The 21,384-nt window shown below is 43.7% G+C and overlaps 1 protein-coding gene across 1 annotated transcript in view; it reads right to left on the minus strand.

Moving 5' to 3' along the window:
* Positions 1 to 12,399: 12,399 nt before the first annotated feature.
* The window catches only part of CCDC150 (coiled-coil domain containing 150), a 72,833-nt gene continuing 63,848 nt past the window's right edge, over positions 12,400 to 21,384 (minus strand). The window contains exons 21-26 of the mRNA XM_054566685.1: positions 16,596 to 16,790; positions 16,132 to 16,200; positions 15,881 to 16,042; positions 14,886 to 14,972; positions 12,803 to 12,922; positions 12,400 to 12,530 (exon numbers count right to left, since the gene is read on the minus strand). Coding sequence (XP_054422660.1) covers positions 12,417 to 12,530; positions 12,803 to 12,922; positions 14,886 to 14,972; positions 15,881 to 16,042; positions 16,132 to 16,200; positions 16,596 to 16,790 — 747 coding nt within the window. The 3' untranslated portion in view covers positions 12,400 to 12,416. The remainder of the gene's footprint in view (positions 12,531 to 12,802; positions 12,923 to 14,885; positions 14,973 to 15,880; positions 16,043 to 16,131; positions 16,201 to 16,595; positions 16,791 to 21,384) is intronic.

The following is a 21,384-nucleotide window of genomic DNA, read 5'->3' on the forward strand; positions in this document are numbered from 1 at the left end:
TGTGCAGGTGAGGACGCAAGCAAAGAAGCCTGGACATTTGGAAGGCTCTGAAGCGACAGATTCATATCAGCAAATGGCAGGGGGTGGGGCTGGGGGCACTTGAAGGGAACAGAATTAATGCAGGAAGCAGAAAAATATAATTACTATCCCCAGATGAGAAGGTACTGAATACAGAAAAAGAATGCCATAAAAGGATGCTTAAAGAATAAGTTATATGAAGTTAAAAACACAACTGCCAAAATTAATTCAATGAAAGGGTTGTAGAAAATAGAATTTAAAGACAAAATGTAACATTGAGATGAAAAAATTCCAGCTGAGAAAATGAAAAGTTGCAAAACAATCTACATGAGCCGTTTTTTGTGGCACCGTATTTTATAAATACATTTATGCTTCAAGGTATTTAATTGCTTGATTATAAATAATACAAGTGGGAGGAACACTCCTGCAATGAGTTTTATATGCAGTTGATGGCAGTACATTTCTATAAATTTAGAATTGTACATTGTCTAACACAATTATGCCAGCTTTTCATATTTCCCCCCAAAAATGGAGCTTAATTTTGGGAGGGAACACCTTTTAATTTGGAGTAGTGTAGGCGAGGTGGGATACTCTATCCTCTCTATTCCCGGTGCTCCTCATATCTGACCAAGGGAGGAAGAGAAAGGTAGTGATTGATTACTTGTGTGTGGTGGTGGTATTTTTTTAAAATAAGCAAAACAATAAGAAATGAGGCTCAGGAAAGAGTAATACGTTCGGGCCACATGTGCTGCCCCGCCAGGGCACGTGAACAGAACACGAGCAGCTTCCAAACGCAGGGCTGGTGTTTCCTATTTTTCATTTGGATTAAAAAAAAAAAATCTGGGAACACATTTGAGCAATCACATAGGAAAAGCTCTGCTGCTTTGCATTGATCTCCATCCACACTGAAAGCAGGGCAGGTGGAACTCTGAGGTGCATTTCTGGCCGCCCCGTTTTTGGCCGTGGTCAATGTTAGCAGGTACAGAGGAAATCACATTGCTCAGGAAAGGGTTCTAGTCACACCCTGGTGATCCCCCCCAAACTTTACCCTGTTTATGGACTCCACGTAAGCAAGCTAAGATGAGGGTGAGAACTAGCAGGGGCACTTGGCATTGTAATAAAGATAGGTGTGTATATTCAGAAAAGAGAGTTCAAGAAAGTGAAGAGAGGAAAGAGAGTCAAGCAGTAGATAAACAGACCCCTCTGACTCAGTGTCTCACATCTGTGGAAACGAGGGCGGGTGAAGTGAGCTGGGTGGAGCCAGTTTTAAGGATGTCAGTTCTGTTTCCTCGTCCTAAAGTTGGCGTTGTAGATTCTAACTTCAGGTTCTAGTTTCAGAGGGGTTTGAATGCAGCAAAATGGGTATGTGTAAGTTAAGCATACCTACATACCTACAGACCAGCGATTTTCAACCGGCGTGCCACAAGAGTTTTAAAACATGCAATACCTATTTCACCAGGGTCACTGACTTTTTTCCCTTAGATGTCAAATTTTTAAAAAAACCCACACAAAAAAACAATAGCTGTCCCATGTGAATGAATCAAAATTATACATAATTTTTTGTCAGGCCAGCAAAAATATTTTTTGGTTCATATTTTTTGCTGCAGAATATTTGTAATTAGTTTATGTGTGCTGTGAGATGAAAAAGGTTGAAAATCGCTGTTACAGATTGTCAAAAGAAATATTTTTTTCTTTTTAAAGATTTTATTTATTTTTAGAGAGGGGAAGGGAGGGAGAAAGAGCGAGAAAGAAACATCAATGTGTGGTTGCCTCTCATGAGCCCCCAACTGGGGACCGGGCCTGCAACCCAGGTATGTGCCCTGATTAGGAATTGAACCAGTGACCCTTTGATTCACAGGCTGGCACTCAATCCACTGAGCTACACCAGCCAGGGCTAAAAGGAGTATTCTTCTAATAGCATGCTTTACAGCATTAGTTCTGTCTTGTCTGGACACATAGTTGGGAAGTTTGTGCTGTGGATAAGGCATGACCCTGTATCTCCATTTCAGGTGTTCCACTACCTGACCAGAGGAAGAGGAAGTTAGTGACTGACCGCTAGAGGGAGCAGGACAAGCCCAGAATGTCCCCTGGGCGGAGGCTTCCAGCTGGATGCAGTTTTGATCCCCTCATCCAGCCTCAGAGAAGACAGCAAGTCCTAGAATCGTCCCGTGTGCCCCACAAATAACGTGGTTTTATTCGTGTTACACAATGAAAAAGGTTGGAAGCACTATCTTCAAGTCATTCACCAGACAGAGAACCAGCTTGGGGGTGAGTGAAAACAATTCACATTGACTGTATTTCCAAGAGAATATCAAAGCCTAAGAAAATATCTGATAACATCAGGAGTGTTCATTGAGAGAATGAGTTCTCCCATGTCTTGTTGATTTTTCTTTTCCCTTCTCCACTCTTTTACTCGAGGGTCCTTGGTAAGCTAGAGAAAAGAGACAGACAGGATTATCCTGCTGACACATTGAAGTTCTGCTCTGTTGGACGATATTAACAACATTGAGGTCTGTTTGTCTTACATATGACTTGTGGAGGATCTAGAGTTTTCCTCCAAGGCTGCACAGGACTTAACCCTAACAGGGGGATAAGAAAAGAGCTGTGGATGTCCCTCTGCTTACAGTCAGAATTAGTAGATTGTAGACTACATGAATTTTCATAGTTGCCCTCCCCATGGCTGTACCGATTGCGTGAGGACGCCTGCTTTCTCGTGTCTACTTCAGATCTCGGGGTTTTTTCTGTTTTACTGACAGATGGAAAATGGTTGTTGTATTTGCATAATAGTAAGGTTAAGATCTGTCTTTGGTTTATAAACTTTTTGGATTATTTTTCTTTTCTGAACTGCTTTTGTCATATCCTTTGCCCACTTTTTAAAAAAGTGCATCCTATTTTTCTTAATTGTAGGCATCCTTTTTAAAATCTGGATCTAGGTCTTTGAACCCTTGTTTTATTTTGTTTTTCCCACTATTTTTTTGTTAAACCCAAGAATTTTGATATAATCAAAATCAATCTCTTTTGCCTCTTCTATAGCCAACATAAAACCACAAAAGAAAGCTGGATTGTGTTTAGGAAAGTAAAGATTCTGGAATATCAAGTGGGAGTTCTTAGGAAGATCCCAGGGAGGGCAGACAGCCCCCACGTCCACTGGGACTGACAGAAAGCGGGGGACAAGTGTTGGCCATTGAGAGAGCCTGGCTGGGAGCCTGATTCTGGCAGCAGAAAGTGGGTGCTGGGGAGGGAAAGGCTCCTCTGCAAACCTGGTGGAATTTCTCAGAGACTGAGAGGCGCGGTGGATTTTGAAGGACTTGCAGGCCCTCCGTGGAGATGGAAGGATTGAAGACAGAGAGAGGGCCACGTGGCCTGTGTGCCTGGCTAAGGGCTTCAGAGAGAGCTTTGGCTTTCCTTTACACAGATGTTTCCAGTCTTATGGTGAAGCCAGAACCATCCCCAGGACAAGCGAAGAACTTCTTGTGTATATTTTTAAAATAACTTTTGTTTATTTTTCAGTTACAGTTGACATAGATCATTATATCAGCTTTGGGTGCACACCCAAGTGACCAGACATTACATAACGCAGTAAGTGATCATCCCAGTAAGTCCCCCACCTGTCAGACATCAAACACTCTTATTAGGACATCACTGACTCTACTCCCTGAGCTGCACCCTCACGTGTCTAGGGGCAGTAAGGGAAGGAGGAGACCAGGGCTCTGCCTGCAGGCCAACTTCAGGCAACTCAAAAGGCAAAACAAACAAACAACAACAAAAAACCCAACCCCTCTGATATTCTTATTAATTCTGATGGAGGGAAAGCTGGGTATATATTATAGAGAATCTCGAAAACAACGTAGGGTGGTAACTCTTTTCAGCTGGTACAACACCTGGAGCAGTTGAGGCGGAAGAGGCCTTGAAGGCATAGGAAGAAATCTAACACCTGCGTAGAGCACCAGGCAGTAGAAATCAAACCTGCAACAAGCCTCATCTCTGTGGGATCACAGCGGCTCCTTTGGCAGGAATCCTTATTGTTGGTGGCAGGCTCCACTTGCCCAAAGGCATCTCCCTTTGGACTGGAATGGTACACCAGTGCTGAGGGGTTGTCAGGAAACAGACGGGAGTCCAGAGTGAGCCTGGTAGGCTCTGCCCGGCGTTCACCTCGATCTTCACTTGGCTCCAGGCCATAAGGCCACTTGAGGTCTTCTTCCAGATTGGAGAGGGGTGAAAAGCTGTGTGACAGGGAGAACCACCACTAGTTACAGGTCTCGGGTAGTTGTTTTATTAGTCACTCTAGGAGTTAATATTCATCTGGTCTCTGTGGGTTGAAAACAAAAGGCTGTTGCTTTACAGTTGGGATACGCTCTGATGAGCCTGTCCATTTCCAGAACATGTTGTCGGGTGGGCCGCGTGGAGACACGCTGCACGGTCGGGCTGGGGGCGCAGGGCTCATCGCGGTAGCCCTGGAGCCCGCTGGTGTTGGCGGTAGGCTGAAGAAGGTGGCACACGCATGTGAGATACAGACCTCCCGTGCTCCCCAGGGTGAGCCCGGGGCCTTAGAAACGGGATAGTGCTTCGTGGCCCCAGCACCCAGCCTAGAAATGGGAAGAAGATTAACACAGAAGTTGAGGGCTAGGGAAAAGCAAGTTGTCTGCACCTGGGAACAATAGTTAGAGAAGCACAGGCATTTAGTGAGTGTTGGAAAGCATGTGATCAAGAGATCCATGCTTTAAAGCAGTGCTGTCCAACAGAAAGCTGTCAGGGAACACGTAAATGTTCTAGGTTTGTGATTTCCAATTCAGTGGCACTAGCCACGTGTGGCTATTGAGCCCTTGAAATGTGGCCACTGTGACTGAGAAATGGAATTTTAAATTATAATTGGAAAAGCCTTGTTGGAGTATATAGATTTGAGGGCCCTTACTAAAGATTTTTTTTTTTTTAAATTCTCACCCGAGGATATGTTTATTGGTTTCAGAGAAAAGGAAGGGGAAGGGAAAGAAACACTGATGTGAGAGGAAAACATCAATTCATTGCCTCTCATACGTGCAGCGACTGGGGCTCAAACCTCAATTTTTGGTGTATGGGATGATGCTCCAACCAAGCCCACCAGCCAGGGCAAGGAATTCTTAATAAATGGCCTTATGTACCTGAATTTTAAAGTCCTTATGCATTTCCAATAGTCCCCAAGAGGTGGAGGCTGTGTACGAATTACAGGTCACTGAATAAACGGGCTTAGATGGGTGAGTTCAGGCGCCCGGAGCTCAGGCGGCCCCGGGGTGCCTGACGCGAGCCAGGCGCTCGTGGTGGAGGAGGGGAGGGGGCTTACACTTGCCAGTCGGGGGCGCCACTGCGACCGGCTCCTTCACCGGCTGCGAGGTTAGGAAGTGAGCGAGGGGGCGCTCCTACTGCAGGTGAGGATTCAGTGGTACTGAGGCATTGAAGGAGCGCGAGAAACAAGTCCCTCAAGGGGTGACTCTCTTGGAGGAAACAGGAGGGAAGAAATCTGCCACTTAACAAGTGCCATTTCTGTTGCACGTCAGAGAAGGCTGTGAAACATGCCGCTTTTAAATTAGCATTGCATTCAAAGAGATTTCTTCACAATTCCATCCGCTGCTGAGAACGAGGGGCATGTTTTGAGTCCCATGGGTATTACAGGTGGCTCGTCGGAGACGGTCCTGAAGTCAGCAGCGTCTCACGGGTTCGCTCCGGGCCTGGGAGGGGCCGCGAACCGCCCTGCGGGCCGGCCTCCGTCCCGGCGCTACCGCAGGCTTGGCAAACCTTCCCCCGCCAAAGCCTTGCCCATCGCACACTTTCGTTTCAGGAGGATTTTAGGGGAAGAGGACCTGTGGCATTTGCTGACGGTTGCTCCCCGGGCAGTGAGAGCGTGTGCCTGTGGGGCGAGCGGAGCCCGGCGCGGTCTGAGGCTGTCCCAGCCGCGCGAGGAGGGCCCTGCGCCGGCTGTGCCGACCCGGGAGAGGGGCCCAGTGTTAGCCTGGTGCCAGGCGGGCCACACGGGCAGGGCACAGGAAGGCGGAAGAGGAGGCGAAGCCTCGGGGGTTTGTTGTGTGTTTGTTGATTTTGTTTATAAAACAGCAGCCTCTTTCTTTCTAGTCTTTTTTCTTCCTTTAGATTTTCTACATTTGGTATCCTTCTTAGAAATGTCTCTTTCTCCACAAGGTGACAAAACTTTATAACCACATAATCTAGTACTTTCATGGCTTTGCTCCCCTCTTGTAAACATTGTGACTGAATATATATGACGTAGAAGTTACCGTGTTAGCCGTTTTTAAGTGGTCAGTTCAGCGGCATGATCTACAGCCACATTGCTGTGCAACCATCGCCACCGTCGTCTCCGCAACTCACTCATCTTCCCCAACTGAGACGCTGACTCTGTCTCCTCTGCCCCGGCCCGGCCACCACCACCACCCTGCTTTCTGCCCGCGTGGACAGACGGCTCTGAGAACCCCGTGTAAGTGGAACCAGACAGTGTTCGTCCTTCCGTGACCGGCTTATTTCACTGAGCATAACGTCTCCAGGGGTCATCCACGGTGTAGCATGTGCCAGAAGTTCCTTCCTTTTTAAGGCTGAATTCCGTTCCATTCCACGTATATACCAATGTTCTTTATCCATTCATCCTTCAAGGGACACTTGGGTTGTTTCTACACTTTGGCTGTTGTGAATAATACTATGAACACTGGTGTACAAACAGCTGTTTGAGTCCCTGTTTTCAGTTCTTTTCAGTATATACCTGGAAGTCGTGCATTTCCCTTTTAAGTAGATAATCTACCTATCTGAATACAAAGGCTTGTTTAGTGAGGTAGGATGAGGTGGAAACCAGCCTTTGTTCTACTAAAGGCCAAAGAACTGGCTTGCTGCCTCAGGGCCTTTACTGAATAATGTGTCCCACGGGGCAGTGTCCGCCTCCCGGGCCAGCAGGGATCTCAGGTTCAGCGGGAAGCTTACACTCACAGGACTAACAGGCCACACCTGGCAGCGGCCTCACTTAGTTTTGCAGGACACTAACAGAAATTTTATTGGGTTGGCCAAAAAGTTTGTTTTTTTCCATATGATGGCCCCAGTAGTGCTTAGTTGTTTTGAACTTCATTAAAAACAATTTTGTTAGGTTGTATTGTGCCAGCTGTCATATCAATGTGCATTTAAAAAAAAACAACATCAAAATTGATGAATTTTTGTGCAGCCATTTTAATATTGAAATGGGAGAAGATATGCAACATTTTTTACATATTATGCTTTATCATTTCAAGAAAGATAAAAATGCAACTGAAACGCAAAAAAAATGTGTGCAGTATATAGAGAGTGTAGTGTGATTGAACATGTCAGAAGGGGTTTGCGAAATTTGTTGGTACTATTGACATTTTTGCCAAATAATTCTTTACTGTGGGACTGGCTGTCTTACTCATTGGAAGATGTTTAGCAGCACTGCTGGGCCTCTACCCACAAGAAGCCAATAGGGGGAAATAGCCGACATCACAAAATATCCAACTCCATAAAGTTATTGGTAAAAATGAAAAATGTGCCTTTTATTTTATGGAAAAAACTAAAAGGACTTTTTGGCCAACCCAATAGTATGTGAGCAGAACAGAGTCAGGGTCTGAGAACAGTCCAGGAGCTAATCTTTTGGCCCCCAAGTGACAGCACAGGCATAAGAGAGCAAGGCCACACAGGAACCAAGGCCATCACTTGAATAAGATAATTATTTTACACTGTGTCTCTCACATACTGAATTCTAATGGTGATTGTTTCTGGACTTTCCGTCTTGTTCCATGAAATCCGTTTCTCTATTTTTAAGCCCATACCAAATTATTTCAATGATCACAACTTTATAACATTTATTTTCCTTTTTAAATGACTCTTTAGTGAAGTACAATATACTCAGGGAAAAGGGTAAAACCCCAAGTGTAGGGGACAGTGAATTATTTCACAGTGAACACAGCCCTGAAATCACCACTCAAATCAAGAAACAGCAGGGCTGCTACTGGGAGAGGCCTGTCTTCTTGGCAATGCTGTAAAGAATGACAGGTCAGCGAATCTATTAGCGTGCAAGCAGGCTTATTGGTGATATGTTCTCATGGAAGAGAACAGGCCTTGAGGGGAGGGGAAGGCATAGCTTCAGGGGAAGGCAGGGGAAGGCTGGCCACAGACCCAGGTGGCAGGCATGTGGGTGGCCAGAGAGCCAAGAGCGCCAAGCACCCCTCCCCGCCCCCACCCTCCAGCCCTTTGGGGCTTATATAGTTGGCAGGACTGGGGTGAGGGGTTTTCAGCATGGTGGGGGGTGGGTGGGGAATACCCAAAGGTGTTAATAGGCTTCTTCCTTTGGACGCTGTGGACTCTCTCCTGCCTTTCAGGCCTTGGGATAGAAGCACAGTTTCAGATGCTTTCTTTCCCAGATAGTGGAGATGACATGCAGAATTTTCAAGGGCTTCCCTCCTTCCTGCCACTTTTCTACCGTAGCACGCTCATCCTGCTAGTGTGGCCCCCATGGTTTGAACTGTCAGTCTGGTTCAGCTGGCCCGGTTCCCTGGACCCCCATGGCCCCATGTTAGAGCTGGCCCGGGCTGTTTGCAAGGGATTAGGGACGTGAAAGTGAAGCCGCAGCCATTACTCTGTGACAATCGCTGGTGACTAAATGCGGGGACAAATGCAGAAGTGGTGGTGGTTTCCCCTTTATTCTTGCCCTTCTCTGCCTCCAGCTCATCAGCCTTACTGCCAGCTCCTTGGCCCAAAGTGAAAAACCTCCCCACACCTGGCTCAGCTTCCCCCCGGGCTCTCGCCTGGCCCGGCCACCCCGGCGGGGCTGCCGGAGGCGGGTGGACGGCTGCTCCCGTCCTCCCACTCGCCTTCCCCTTCCCTGTGCGAGGTCTTACCCTGCATTTAAAAAACTCAGTGATTCTACTTTCCTAATGGAACCTCTGTAAAGGTTATTGATTTTTGTATGTTTGATTTATGTCCTGCTAATTAATTTTTATTGTTTTATTAATTCCCTTAAGTTTTCCAGGAATATCATGCAACCTGCAAAAAGATAAATTTTATTTTCTTTACCTGTTCTTATGCCCTTGATTTTTCCAGTTGCATTGTTAAATGCTTTTTATTTGTGCAGTGTTAAATAGTAATGGGATAGTGGGCATCCTTGCCTTGGCGTCAGGAATTAAGATTTTATATAAAATGAGAAACGCATTTTTTATATATATTTATATATTTGATATTTTTCGGAAAAAAACCTCAGTTCTTATTTTCTCACATATATTTTTATCTTCAATGGTGTTCAGTTTATCAAAGGCTTTTCAGCATCTATGTACATAAAAGTTCTTTTTTCCTTCCTTGAGGGCTCCAATAACATGCATATTATTCCTTCTTTGCCTACCTTCCACTTTTTCCCGGACCTTTTTTGCTTGTCATTTTTATTTTTTTGGTGGTTTTCCTGTCTTTCTTCAATGACTCCTGTTTCCAGCTGAATCTGTTCTCCCTTGGGCACCTTGTAACTTATTCCTGTTTCTCCGAGGCCCTTCACTAGCTTCTTTCTCTGTCTTCCCTGTGTGTCTGAGGAGGGATGTGCCTTTGCCGGTTAGAGAGGCTTGTGGTGGGGTGAGGGGGCGGGCGCATGAGAACTCACGGCATTGGGACTCGGTGCATTTTCTCTTTTCGGTTATTTTGAAGATTTGACACTGTCTGCCTTCCAATCATGCTGAGAATGTGGTTTTGTGTAGAATTTACTTTCCCTTCCTTGATTCATGTTGCTTGTGAAGGAAATACTGGGAGATAAAGAGCTATGCAGTCCCCACTGTCGTAGCCACCTGGAAGTCCCTGTGCATTGGTAATTGAAGAATCAGTTTTTAAAGCTTCAGCTGTGGCTGTCTTGTATAAACGCTGTGGAGGGAAAAAGTGTCGGTACTGGAGAAGAACTTGCACCTGTTCAGAGTCCCTGGCTACAGCATTAATGAAGTTTGGTTAGTGATTGACCACCATGGTTTATTTTCTCTACTAAAAATGTTGATTGTTGTTATGGACATCGGCAATTTTGTCTGAAACTGCCTCCTTGATTTCCTTTGGGGAACCACCCTGTTACAGAGACAGTCACATCTCACATCCAGATCTAACTAATCAGTATAGTACCCATTGTTCAGGTGACGGTGATTGGTTGAGGGTGGCTTGTGACCAGGCAATCCAATGAGACTGGGTCTCTTATTAGAACTACTGGAAGAGAAAAGCCCTCTTTTTGCTCGGGTTGGGAAGCAGAACATATTCCAGTCTGTTCCAGCCGTGTGTATGCTGCACATTGCTTCTGACCATTTACAGAAGGCCTTCCGTTCGCTAATGGCTCAGAGAGCCCTTACAGCCCACAGAAGCCCAAGGTGGGAAACACAGGACGATACAGAGCAGGGCCAACAGGAAGCCGTCTTGCTCAGTGGAATGAGAATGAGCACCAGCTAAGAGGCATAATAAATGATCTTGAAAAGACAGATGCCAAATATTATAAATATATGAATATTATTAAAAGTCAATTTTTAAAAGAAAATTTTCTTGGAAATTCCCTCATTCCTTCATTCAGTAGCCATAGCTTAGCCTCCTTATTTTGGAACAATAGTCCTTAAAAAATTAGTCAAAGCATCTTCAGATCTTACGTTAGGATCACCTAGAAATCTGTTTATACATGTGGCAAATCTCTACTGTTAATTAAATAATTATGAATTTTTGCCCCTTTTTCTTTCCCATATTACCATCCACTGGTATAAAACTTTGAACATAGAGAATACAGTTACAATGTTTCAATGACCTTGTTTGTCAATTCTAACATGTTAGTTCTGGGTCAATTTAGATTAATTTCTCCTTATGGGTTATATTTTCCTGCTTTTTTGCATGCCTGATAAATCTGGACTGAATGCCAGACATTGTGATTTTACTTTGATGGGTGCCATATCATATTTTTATGTTCCTCTAAATATTTGTAAGCTCTGTTTTGGAACAGTTACTTGGGGACTAATCATTTTGGGGTCTTGCTTTTAAGACTTGTTAGGGCAGAGCAGAGCAGTGTTCACTCTCAAGCTTTTGGTATAACCTACCCAGCGCCCCACATGTGAATCATGGAGTTTCCAGTGCTGGCTGGGAGGAATCGGTGCTGCGCACGTGTCCTGGCCGCGGGCACATCTAAACCTGCCGGATGGTTCCTTCTCCAGCCTTAGGCAGTGACCTTGTGTGGAGGTGCTGATCAGTACTCAGCGCAATGCCCCGGGGACTCTCTGGGCATCTCAGGGCGTCCCTGCGTGCAGCGCTCTCCTCTGCGGCACTCCAGCAGCCTGTGTCGGCCTGGGCTCTAAGTTCAGGCTCCTTCGCCCGAGAACCCACCGGGCTCCACCCCGTTTTCCCCTCTGTGCTGCGGCCTGTACTCCCTCAAGGCTGTGAGCTGGGGCAAGAGTAGGACTCATCTCACCTGGTCCCTTTCTCTCAGGGATCATTGTTTTTTGTGTCATGATGTCCAGTGCCTTAAAAACCACTGTTTCGTATTTTGTGTGTGTGTTTTTTTTTTTATTGTTTCAGGTGAAAGTAGATGACTACAACAGAAGTTAGTGTACTGTACAACAGACACTATAAAAATACTACAGAAACACTTTTAAAATGTCACAGAAATAAGTTAGCAAATCAGCACTCTAAATATGCTGTTCTAACTACAGGCCTTACTAGCAGAAATGATCACCAATCTTAACTCTGTAATTCACTCTTCTGAAGCTAGTGTTTCATTCTATAGCCAATCTAAACAATGAAGGTGTGTTACGCTGGCCCTGGCCAGGTGGCTCAGTTGGTTAGAGTCTCCTGGAGTGGAGCAGGCTGTTGTATTGAATAATCTTTGTATCTATAGCTTCCCTTGGACATTCACAATCTTAGACACCTTATGTAAGTATAAAGTTATTAGTCTTATTAAAGATGCACCGGTAATTACCCAGCACAGAAGGGTGTGTAAGTTGAAAAACAGTGGAAGAATTTTCACCATTTTCCAGGTGATTCTATTTCCAAAAATTATCTACTGGATGTCAGACTGGGATAGTTCACTGAAACAAAATGTCATTATCATTTAGTTGCTGTATCATAAAGTATCTCATTAAATGCTTTTTGATAAAAAGTGTTTAGAAAAATAACCAAGTACATGCAATAGCATCTGCTATCATACAACAAATTAATATAAATTTATTGGGTGGAAATAAGGGAAAGAAAAAGATGGGGTGGTTCTCTATTGATACCAGAGTTAATAAAAGGATAAACTCCGGTCCGAAATCTTCAGCCCATATCAAAGACTTCGTGTTCTGAGGGCTGTGGAGACAGGCCAGCCCTGGTTGCTGGGCTCAGGGGGTCATGGCCGTGAGGCTATAAACGAAGCTCCTCCTGTGTCAAGGACGTCACTTTCTCTCTAGATCAGGACACTTCTTGGGCACAAGTCTAAGGTTCTGTTTATTCTCCCACCGATGTAGAACAGACTGGTTGGACATGACGTTGTGCCTTTTATCCTGGTCCTGTTGGAAAGAAACACACCTAGCACTGTTCAAAACTAACTGTGAGTTGGGGAACTACTTTGTCTTTATATCATTTATTCATCAAGGCACGTGGTTCTAATCTGGACAGTTTGGGAGAGGTAGAACTTTTAAGAAAAAAATTTAGTTCATTGCTTTCTTTGCAGTAAAGAAATCTACAGATTAGTAAAAAGAATAGCTAGAGGAAGAGAGAACTTCTGTAATCAGAAATCTGAGAATTGCTTAAGACAGCCATTTCTAACCAAATGCCCTACCTCTTCCCGCCACCTGTTTTCCCGGGGAAGCCTCTGTAACCGGTTTTTTGTCAGTTCAAGTTGTAGGCCATCGAACCTGCACTTAAACCAGCGGTGAGCTTCTTCCAGGTTAGCTGTTATCTGAACATATAAATGTTATCAATAAAAGTTACAACAAACAGTTACAGGGTTTTTTTTGGTGTATTAGTTCACGAGACTTTTTACTTAGGTATTAAAAGACCCCAATTCTGACTGGAAGGTCCTTGCAACCTATTTGCATAATACACGTTCTATAGATGAGATAGTGAGTCTGAACTTGGAGCTAAAGATGAAGGCAGGCCTGCTGCTTTGCCTTTGGCAGTATTTCCTGGATGTGAACTAAGGTGAGACAGGATCCAGGAGAAACATAAGAATGAAGGTACTAAATGCTAGTTCACACTTTATTTTGAATTTTATTTTCTAAGACTAAATAATTCTCCAAAGTCCCTGAACTGTGAAGGCAGGATTTTTCTGTTGTACATTGTGAAAGAAAGAGAATGAATTCATAAAAAACTGGACCAGCTTACTGTAAATTGTATTCTTTTTATTTCCTTTGTCATAAATATATCTTATACTTCACTTTAGCTCATAAGCACACACTTCCGAATTATCTTCATTAGACCTAAACAGCCCCTCTGATGGTCTGTCTTTGAAGATGAATTGGAATCGGTATTCATTTATTTGACTAATATTTACTGAGGGCTTATAAATGCCTGGCACTTTCCTAAGTATTTGGGATACTCTGGTATTTTGAAGGGAGAGCCAACAGATGTTTTATGTTTTATAAAGTTTGCTTCAAAACGGGTCCAGAACATATCCTCTAGAATAAAAAGAAAATGACTGGTTCCCCTCTGATTACTTGTCTCACGAGGGCAGTCTTGTCTTCGATCCCGAAGCCAGAGAGAGCGGCCAGTTTCTCTCTGGCCAGGGGAGGCGGAGCCCTGAGGGCCGGGGCTGTTCAGCTCGCCCGCCCTGCACCCCCCTCGCCTGGCGCGTGCCCCTCGCTGGGCCTCAGTCAATGTGCTTCCATGCGCTTGCCCTATAGTGGCCAGGTCACGGTGGAGCTAGGACATAGTGAGATAAGAAAATAGAGCTCCCTTGTTATTTAACTTTTAGAAAGCTACAAAGCTAAGGTGTCTTGCAGGTCTGTCTGTGCATCCCAGTGGTAGTAATACTCCCACCCCCCAAACCAGACCGAACCCCACCTTTCTCCAGCACTTTTATCAGGAGTGGAGGAAAAGATGCTTGAAATGGCATTGTACATCCTGTCTCCTCCTGCGTGGCGAATGAGAAGGCAGCTAACATTTATTGAAACTTACTCTGAGGATCTATCAGAATAACAGAGTAGTAGGTATCAACTTCCTGACTTTTATGAATATGGGAACTGGTGAGTTAAAGAAAGTAAATGGAATTTCCTTACGGGCACAGCAAGTGTCACAGCTGCCATTCACTCAGGTTTGTCGCGGTCCATATTTTTTTTAATATACCATTTTGACAGTCATATTGCCATGTAATTTCATGGCTGTAAAAGGGAAATAACGTGGCCAACTGATAGCAACATCACTGTAATCCCTTAAGCTTAAGAATCTGTTTTTTTAATTTGAAAACAGGGATGGTTGTAGTAGAATAATGATTTCACAGATCTGTTCCAGCTCTAAAAATGTATGATTTTAAATGCTTTCAAAAAAAGCAAATTCAAAAAATCAATAGGGCCTACTTTACACTACTATTTATTGATTGAACAAAGAGCTTCCACTTCACATCAAATAATAATGCCTTAAAATCCACACACATGCTGGTCTTCCCATCTTCTATTTAGTGGGAGGGACTTGGACTTCAAGTCTCAATATTTCAGCATTCTAGTGTCTCTCATCAGGACACAACATCTTGGTCTAAAAATGATTTCTTCTTTGTCACAGAGCCTCTACCTAGTGAGCTGCTGCTGCCTGCCTGCTGCGCCCCTGACGGCTGTGCTCACCGGGGGTTTTACTCTGACTTGTGTGTCTCAGGCTGGCTCTGTCTGAGGGATCTTGTCTACGCCTCTGTGTCCATGGTTCTGGCTCACCTGTTCTGATTCCACACTGGCTTCTTTCAGTTTACTCTCTGTTGCTTCTTTACATTTCTTCAGGTGTCTGACAGTTTCTTCTAATTCCTGAAAACATGACACACACAGTTTATAAAGTCCCAATGCACCTTATCGAACAAAAATCTTCAATATTTGTAGTAAGTGAGCAACCAAATTATGGAACTGTAACTGGGTACACTCTAACTTCAGGGGCTACCCAAATACCAGATAAAACTGGTTATTTTCAGTTTAACCTACAGTATACATATCTTATATACTGCATTACATATTTTGATTTTTATTTATGGATTCTCCTGAAACAAAGTGATTAACATCTCTTTCCAGAATTAGAGGGATACTTTTCATAGCAGAGAGCCTGTTGGAAGCAAGAGCTTGATGATCTCTTAAAGTTCCTTTTCAGGGATAAAATGTTCTGCTTTTCATTGGGTTGGGAATAGATAAAAGTCTGTAACAGCAACAGGTGCTTATGAGCTACATGAAGCACCAAAGGGGTATAAAGTACCTGAAAAAGCATGACATTCAGTTCAGAAATCTTATTTAGTAACTAGTACTTTGCATATGTCAGTTTTAGCTGTTCTTTTAAGATTTTATTTAATTTTAGAGAGAGGGGAAGGGAGAAAGAAAGAGAGGGAAAGAATCATTGAAGTGAGAGAGGAACATTGATCGGTTGCCTCTGGTACGTGCTCTGACAGGAGACAAAACCTGCAACCCAGGCATGTGCCTGACAGGGAATCGAACCTGTGACCTTTTGATTTGCAGGACAACTCCCAACAGCTAAGACACTGGTCAGGTCAGTTTTAGCTGTTCTTTTAAAAAAGTGTATCATTTTTGTTAAAAATTGAGAACATGTGCCAGTCTGAAGCTATAGGCTACTTCCTGGATACTATGATTCTTAGAACTTAGTGAAGATAAACTACTTATAACTTTGTTTCCATCTAGTTACTCTTTGAGATGAATCTTGGGAAACCTCTCACCTGGCACCGGTTCTCTAGTTCCTGCCTTATTTTCCGCTCTGCCTCCAGTCGCAGCTCTTGCTGTCTGTTCCTTGTGGAGGTATCATACTGGCTCCTGGCCAACAGCTGCATCTCCTTCTGGAGGTTAGCCATTTCAGATACAAATTTCTGGATACTCAACGACTGGCAGGGCACAAAGAGGGGAACCAGTTGGTGTCCAAGTTTAGGATTTTATGTGAATGGCAAACATAGAGTTTGTGGAAATCATCTACCTGCTCATAGTTTTTTTTCTGATATTGATCCTTAATTAGCTCCATTTGCCTCAATTCTGTTTCTATTTGCTGAAAATAAATGTGGAAATAACATAGGTCAGTGGAATAGCTGGCTTGCTCTTTTTGCCTAGAGGATGACAGAAAGAACCCCACATGAGATCCACAGTTAACAGTTCCTACTGGGCTCTCCTTCCCATCCAGCCCGCTGACCCTGAGAGAGCAAAGTCCTGTACGATCCCGGGGAGGAGACAGAGGGGGAGCTGGAACAAGACCCTGGCAGCTAACAGGAAACCAAACATTCATGTGGCAGTATCTGGGCTGGAAAAAGAGAGAGCCCCCGCCCACTTCCTGGGCACGGCCATAATTCTCAAATGGACGCGGGACTGGCCGTGCTGGACACCACTGCCTGCCGGGTCATCATCAGTGACTGGGGAGGCGGAGGGACACACGGTTTCTTATACAACCTTCATCCTCTCTACATTCTGAGCATTGTTCGCCTTAGCCGACAGGTGGAGCTTAATCTGGGCCTTTTGGTTCTTTATTTTCTCCTTGCTACTGTTCAGTAGCTTTTCTAGCTCTGTAAGTTTCTGCCGCAGCTCTCGGTTGGTACGGGACACTTCCACCGATCTGAAGTTGGCTTCGTCAAGGGCTTTCTTCAGCTGCGGAACACAAGGGGAAATTAGAACATTTCTACCTTCCATCTAGTAAGAAAAGCGTGTGTCGCTCTGTCCCTGTATTTTGTTTCCTTTAAACCTTTCTTTCAGAAGGGAAGGTAAGTGAGGCAGTAATAATGTCTGATTAGGCAGATTAGTGGAGGCGCACTCTAAGTGATTTTCATAATTTTTAACACTTAAAGAACACAATCTTTTTTTAGGACAGATAAGTAATGTAAATAAAAGTTCAACATTTGCTCTTTTAAGAGCATGGATTTAAATCTCAGATCACCACTTGCTAACCAAGTAATTTTGGATAATAACTTCCCCAAGACTCAGGCTTATCACCGAAAGGGAGTGTCAATAGCCTACCTCACAGGAATCACATAATAGTTAAATAAAAGTACAGAAAGACAGAATGAAGAGTCTGGTGCCTAACTGCTCCATGATCATTACCCTCCTGTAAGTGTTTCTCTTCCTTTCTGTCACTTGTGATCCCATGTCCGGAGAAGTGAAAATAAATCGTATGGTAGTTTATATAAATATTTGCCAGTCATTGATTATCATTGCATGTATTTTTATAATACTGTATTTTTAAAGAAACTTGTCTAGTAGAAGAATAACATAGTGATTACTGTTAAAAACAAGACAATATGCCCAAAATGGAGTCACTTACGCTACATCACCAAACTGAGACTTAATTACAGTGTCAGCTCTCCCAGAAACAGACTGTTGAACCAGTCAGTCAGAATCACCTGACTAACACTAGCTGGACAGTCTTCCTGGTAGACCCCTGCTATACCCTAAAAGATAGTAGCTTTGCAAGACCCAACCTGCTTTTTTGCCAAGTATAAATTCCCTGCTCCTGCTCTCTTCTCCTCATTTTGCATAGCTCCTTGTAGCTTTCTATCTGCTAGATTGGATGCTGCCCAATTCGAACTGAGCTCAAATCAGCTCTTAAAAGATAAACTAAGGCATATTAAAAAATGTAATAGTTTTGATGTCAGAAGGAGGACCTGGAGGAGACCCCTGATAGCCCCCAGGAGCAGTGAGCAACCAGGCAAGGTTACCCACGAGCCCCTTGAGCTCCCTGTTTTCTTGATGCATCTGGAGGTCATAGGCGTAGATAAGTCTCTCTCAGATCCTAGCTCCGCAGCTTTTGTGTTTTGAGCTTCCGGACTTGATTGGAGCATTTCTTTTTTTCCAGAGCGGGTCCGACTTAAGCTGGACTTAAATCCAGAGTGAGGCCTCAGGTAACTAAATTTTTGTTTAAAGGCTGAGCAAGCACATTAACCTTACCAAAGATAATCTTGAATCACAGTGGCCAAGTGGAGAACTTTTAGCCTAACCGTTTACAAGGTGCTCCAAAGAAAAGGGAGTGTCAGCCTAACATTCACCTTGAAGGGGAGCGGGAAAATGATTGTTTCTCCTCTGAGGCTTCTGGTGAGTAGGAGGAGACCCACTGGGACACCCCACTCACTTCAGAGCCTGCAGACGGGATCCTGGGAAAACTGGCAGAAGCTGGAAATGGGTGAGAACTCTTAAGCAAAGTCCGTTATCCCACATCTCTATCTGTGGTGCCTGGTTCAAGAGAGGGTAAAATTTCATTGCCCCTTCCTTTCCAATTTCAGATTGGTAGGCAAAAAACATCTGTAAGAATTAGATCTTTGAATTGGGATTCATGAATTTGCTTTCAGCTATCCATAGGTTTTTAATCCTCTCTCACCCAGGGGCAGCGATTGCATCGCATGTCCCATTTTGTATCCCCACAACTGGGCTTGGCAACCATCAAGTTGGGGGGTTCACAAAATAGAGCCACATAGAAATGTGGGTTCCACCCTATTGTGGCTCCATGGGGACAGGAAAGGGGGGTTGTACTCCATGTGCTGCTGGGGTCTTAGTGACTGTTGCCATGTCTCAGAGGAGTTGTCCTACTCTTCCTTTCTTTTGGTGGCTCTGGGTTTTGGGAGGGTAGTATCTTTTGTACCCTCTTTGGAGATATTTAGTTTGTCCTGTCCTGCCTGGAATCTGCCAAAATATTTTAAATGATTATTTTTTTTCTTTAAGTAGCTCTATGGTCAGAATTGGAACCTGATATTCAGAGCCTGAACTGTTTTTCAGGCCTTCTCCCCGCTAAGCTAAAAATGAACCTACGTAAGCAGAGGGAGAGAAAAGTATCTTGAAGCCTCATGGAAGGATTTACTAAAACTGATTCCAAAGACACACAGAGCTCTAAATCTAGAACAGAGGACACCTTCTGATTTCCATTTTAGTTGAAGACCTTCACCCTGATATAAAAAAGCAAACCGAAATAATGCAGTTGGATGGGTGGGTCAGCCTCCAAATCATCAGGTTTCAACCCAAGTTTTTGAGGAGCTAAAACAACTATTTGTTTTACAAATTGAGTTTTTTAAGAACAGAAACGTGGAGGCAACAAAAATGCTCTCTAGACACAATTCAAAGCCCGCCAATCCTTTTTACCAATCCTAGTGCCTCCCCATTCATCTCAAAAGGCTTGCAGATATTCGAAGATCTAGACTTAGGAAACAAACGTCCTTCTTGGTAGAATTTGCATTCTTTCTCTATGCTCTTGGAGATGTAAATATTCTATCTGATCTCCAGGAACCAAGATTCTTATTAGGAGGAAAAAACAAAAACAAAACCTGAAGCCTCTTGAAAACCTGGCAGAAGAAAAATCTTAAAAGTCTCTTTCACAAATATTTTAGTAACTAGCTTTAGCCATCTGAGCTGGTAACCTTAACTTCTTCTGCCAGAAATGCAACTTGGATCCAACTGTTCTTTTATAAACTAGTGAGTTTCGTATTATTGTACCTGTCTCATGGCTAAAATTTTAAAATGAAAGTTATTTCCACTTGTGTCTCTGCCTGTTGTTTATGTATGTCTATATATGTATGTTATAAATGTGTGTGTGTGTGTGTGTGTGTGTGTGTTTCCTACTTCTGGATGTATTGCCAAAACTAATCTGCAAAGAGTTTTATTTAATTGGCTTAAAGAAAACCAAGCACTTATATAAATCAGGTATAACTTGAGAAATATAGAAACTAAGATAATCTTTGGATAATCTAGGATAATCTTTGGTAAATGAAAGCTAGTTTAATTAAAACCGGCATGTCTTCAGAGTTATCAGAATTTGTTTTTAATCTTCATCCGAGGGCATTTTTTCATTGCTTTTAGGGTGACAGAAAAATACCGACTGGTTGCCTCCTGTACACGCCCAGACCTTGAAGTCTTTTCTCATTTACAGTTACTGCTGTATTCTGAGGTTTTTGCAAAAGTGAGATTCATGAAAAGGTCTCTAAGAGTACTCTTGACCACTGACACCCCTGCCAAGTTACAGGACGTCAAAGAACCTTGGGTGCCTATTTCACAACTGAAGAAGGCGCCACCTGATGTCTGGGCCTGTGCAAACACTGGCGACCTCAAAATCAAACTGACTCGGAAGAGTCGTAGCTGACATTGAGGTATACTGCTTCCTCCCACGATTAAGACCATTTCTTTCCATTCCTCCTCCTCTGTCTCACCATCCTTTTCCTAATTCTTATAACATAAAGATCTTTATGATTCTCCTGTCCACTTCTTATCTTTTTCTCACCTGTAAAGAGAGTGCCATTGTTCACACATCTAGCACCATTGCAAAGGGGGTAATCCAGCCTCCAAACGACGACTGGGTCTGCCACAACGCTGGGGAACCTGCACTTCTGCTCATCACAAACATCTCCCTGATTTACGAATCCTGTTTCTCTGGAACAAACTCACCCTCCTCTCTATTGAGTCAGGTTCCCTAACTATGGGGGCCATTTCCAAACCCCAAGACAAAAATCTGAACCTCGGGAAACTTGCATCAGGCTCTGTCCAAAAAAAAGAAAGAAAACCCAAAAAGACACAGAAAACGGTAAACAGACTAAAAGCACTTGTGTGATCTCTATAGACCTTTAAATTTCACGGGTCTCCATGGCTGTTACTTTTCTAGTCCTCAGTCACAGACTTAAAAGGGAATTATCTGGAGCCAATCATGATTCAAAAGGAGCTTCCTTTGGCAGATCCCCACTGCCGTGGTTAGGGGTAGGTGCAAATGAGGCTGTGATCTGGAACCATTCCTTAGGTCTTATTGAAAGATATTGCAGAATCTGATGTTAAAGCAATATTTTCCAACAAAATTCCCAAGGCTCTCTGGCCAAGGTTGTTCCTCATCATAGGACAGCCCTTGATTATCTTTTAGATGAGCAAGGAGGTGTTTGTACTGTGGCAAACACCACTTGCTGCATTTGGGCTGACACTTGCAGAGCAGTTGAGACTCAGCAATATTAGATAACTGGAACAAGCTAGTTGGCTTTAAAAAGTGATTCCCTCAATGGGGTCTGTCTTTGACTTATGGATTCTCATTGCTTTGGTACTGAGGATCGTGGCTCAGATACGTACCCGTGGCTCAGATAATCAGGAATTATCCTGTTCAACATAATCATAATAGTCTCCCTGGTGCACTATATTCTCTCAAAAGCTTTAAATGCATGTGCACAGCTGATAACCACCAAGCAAATGACCTCCCTGAGACTAGGCAGCAGAAAAGGAATGAAGAGAA

The sequence above is a fragment of the Pteronotus mesoamericanus genome, unplaced genomic scaffold (genome assembly GCF_021234165.1).
Source record: "Pteronotus mesoamericanus isolate MK-2021 breed Mesoamerican mustached bat unplaced genomic scaffold, CSHL_Meso_final contig_179, whole genome shotgun sequence".
Taxonomy (NCBI): Eukaryota; Metazoa; Chordata; class Mammalia; order Chiroptera; family Mormoopidae; genus Pteronotus; species Pteronotus mesoamericanus.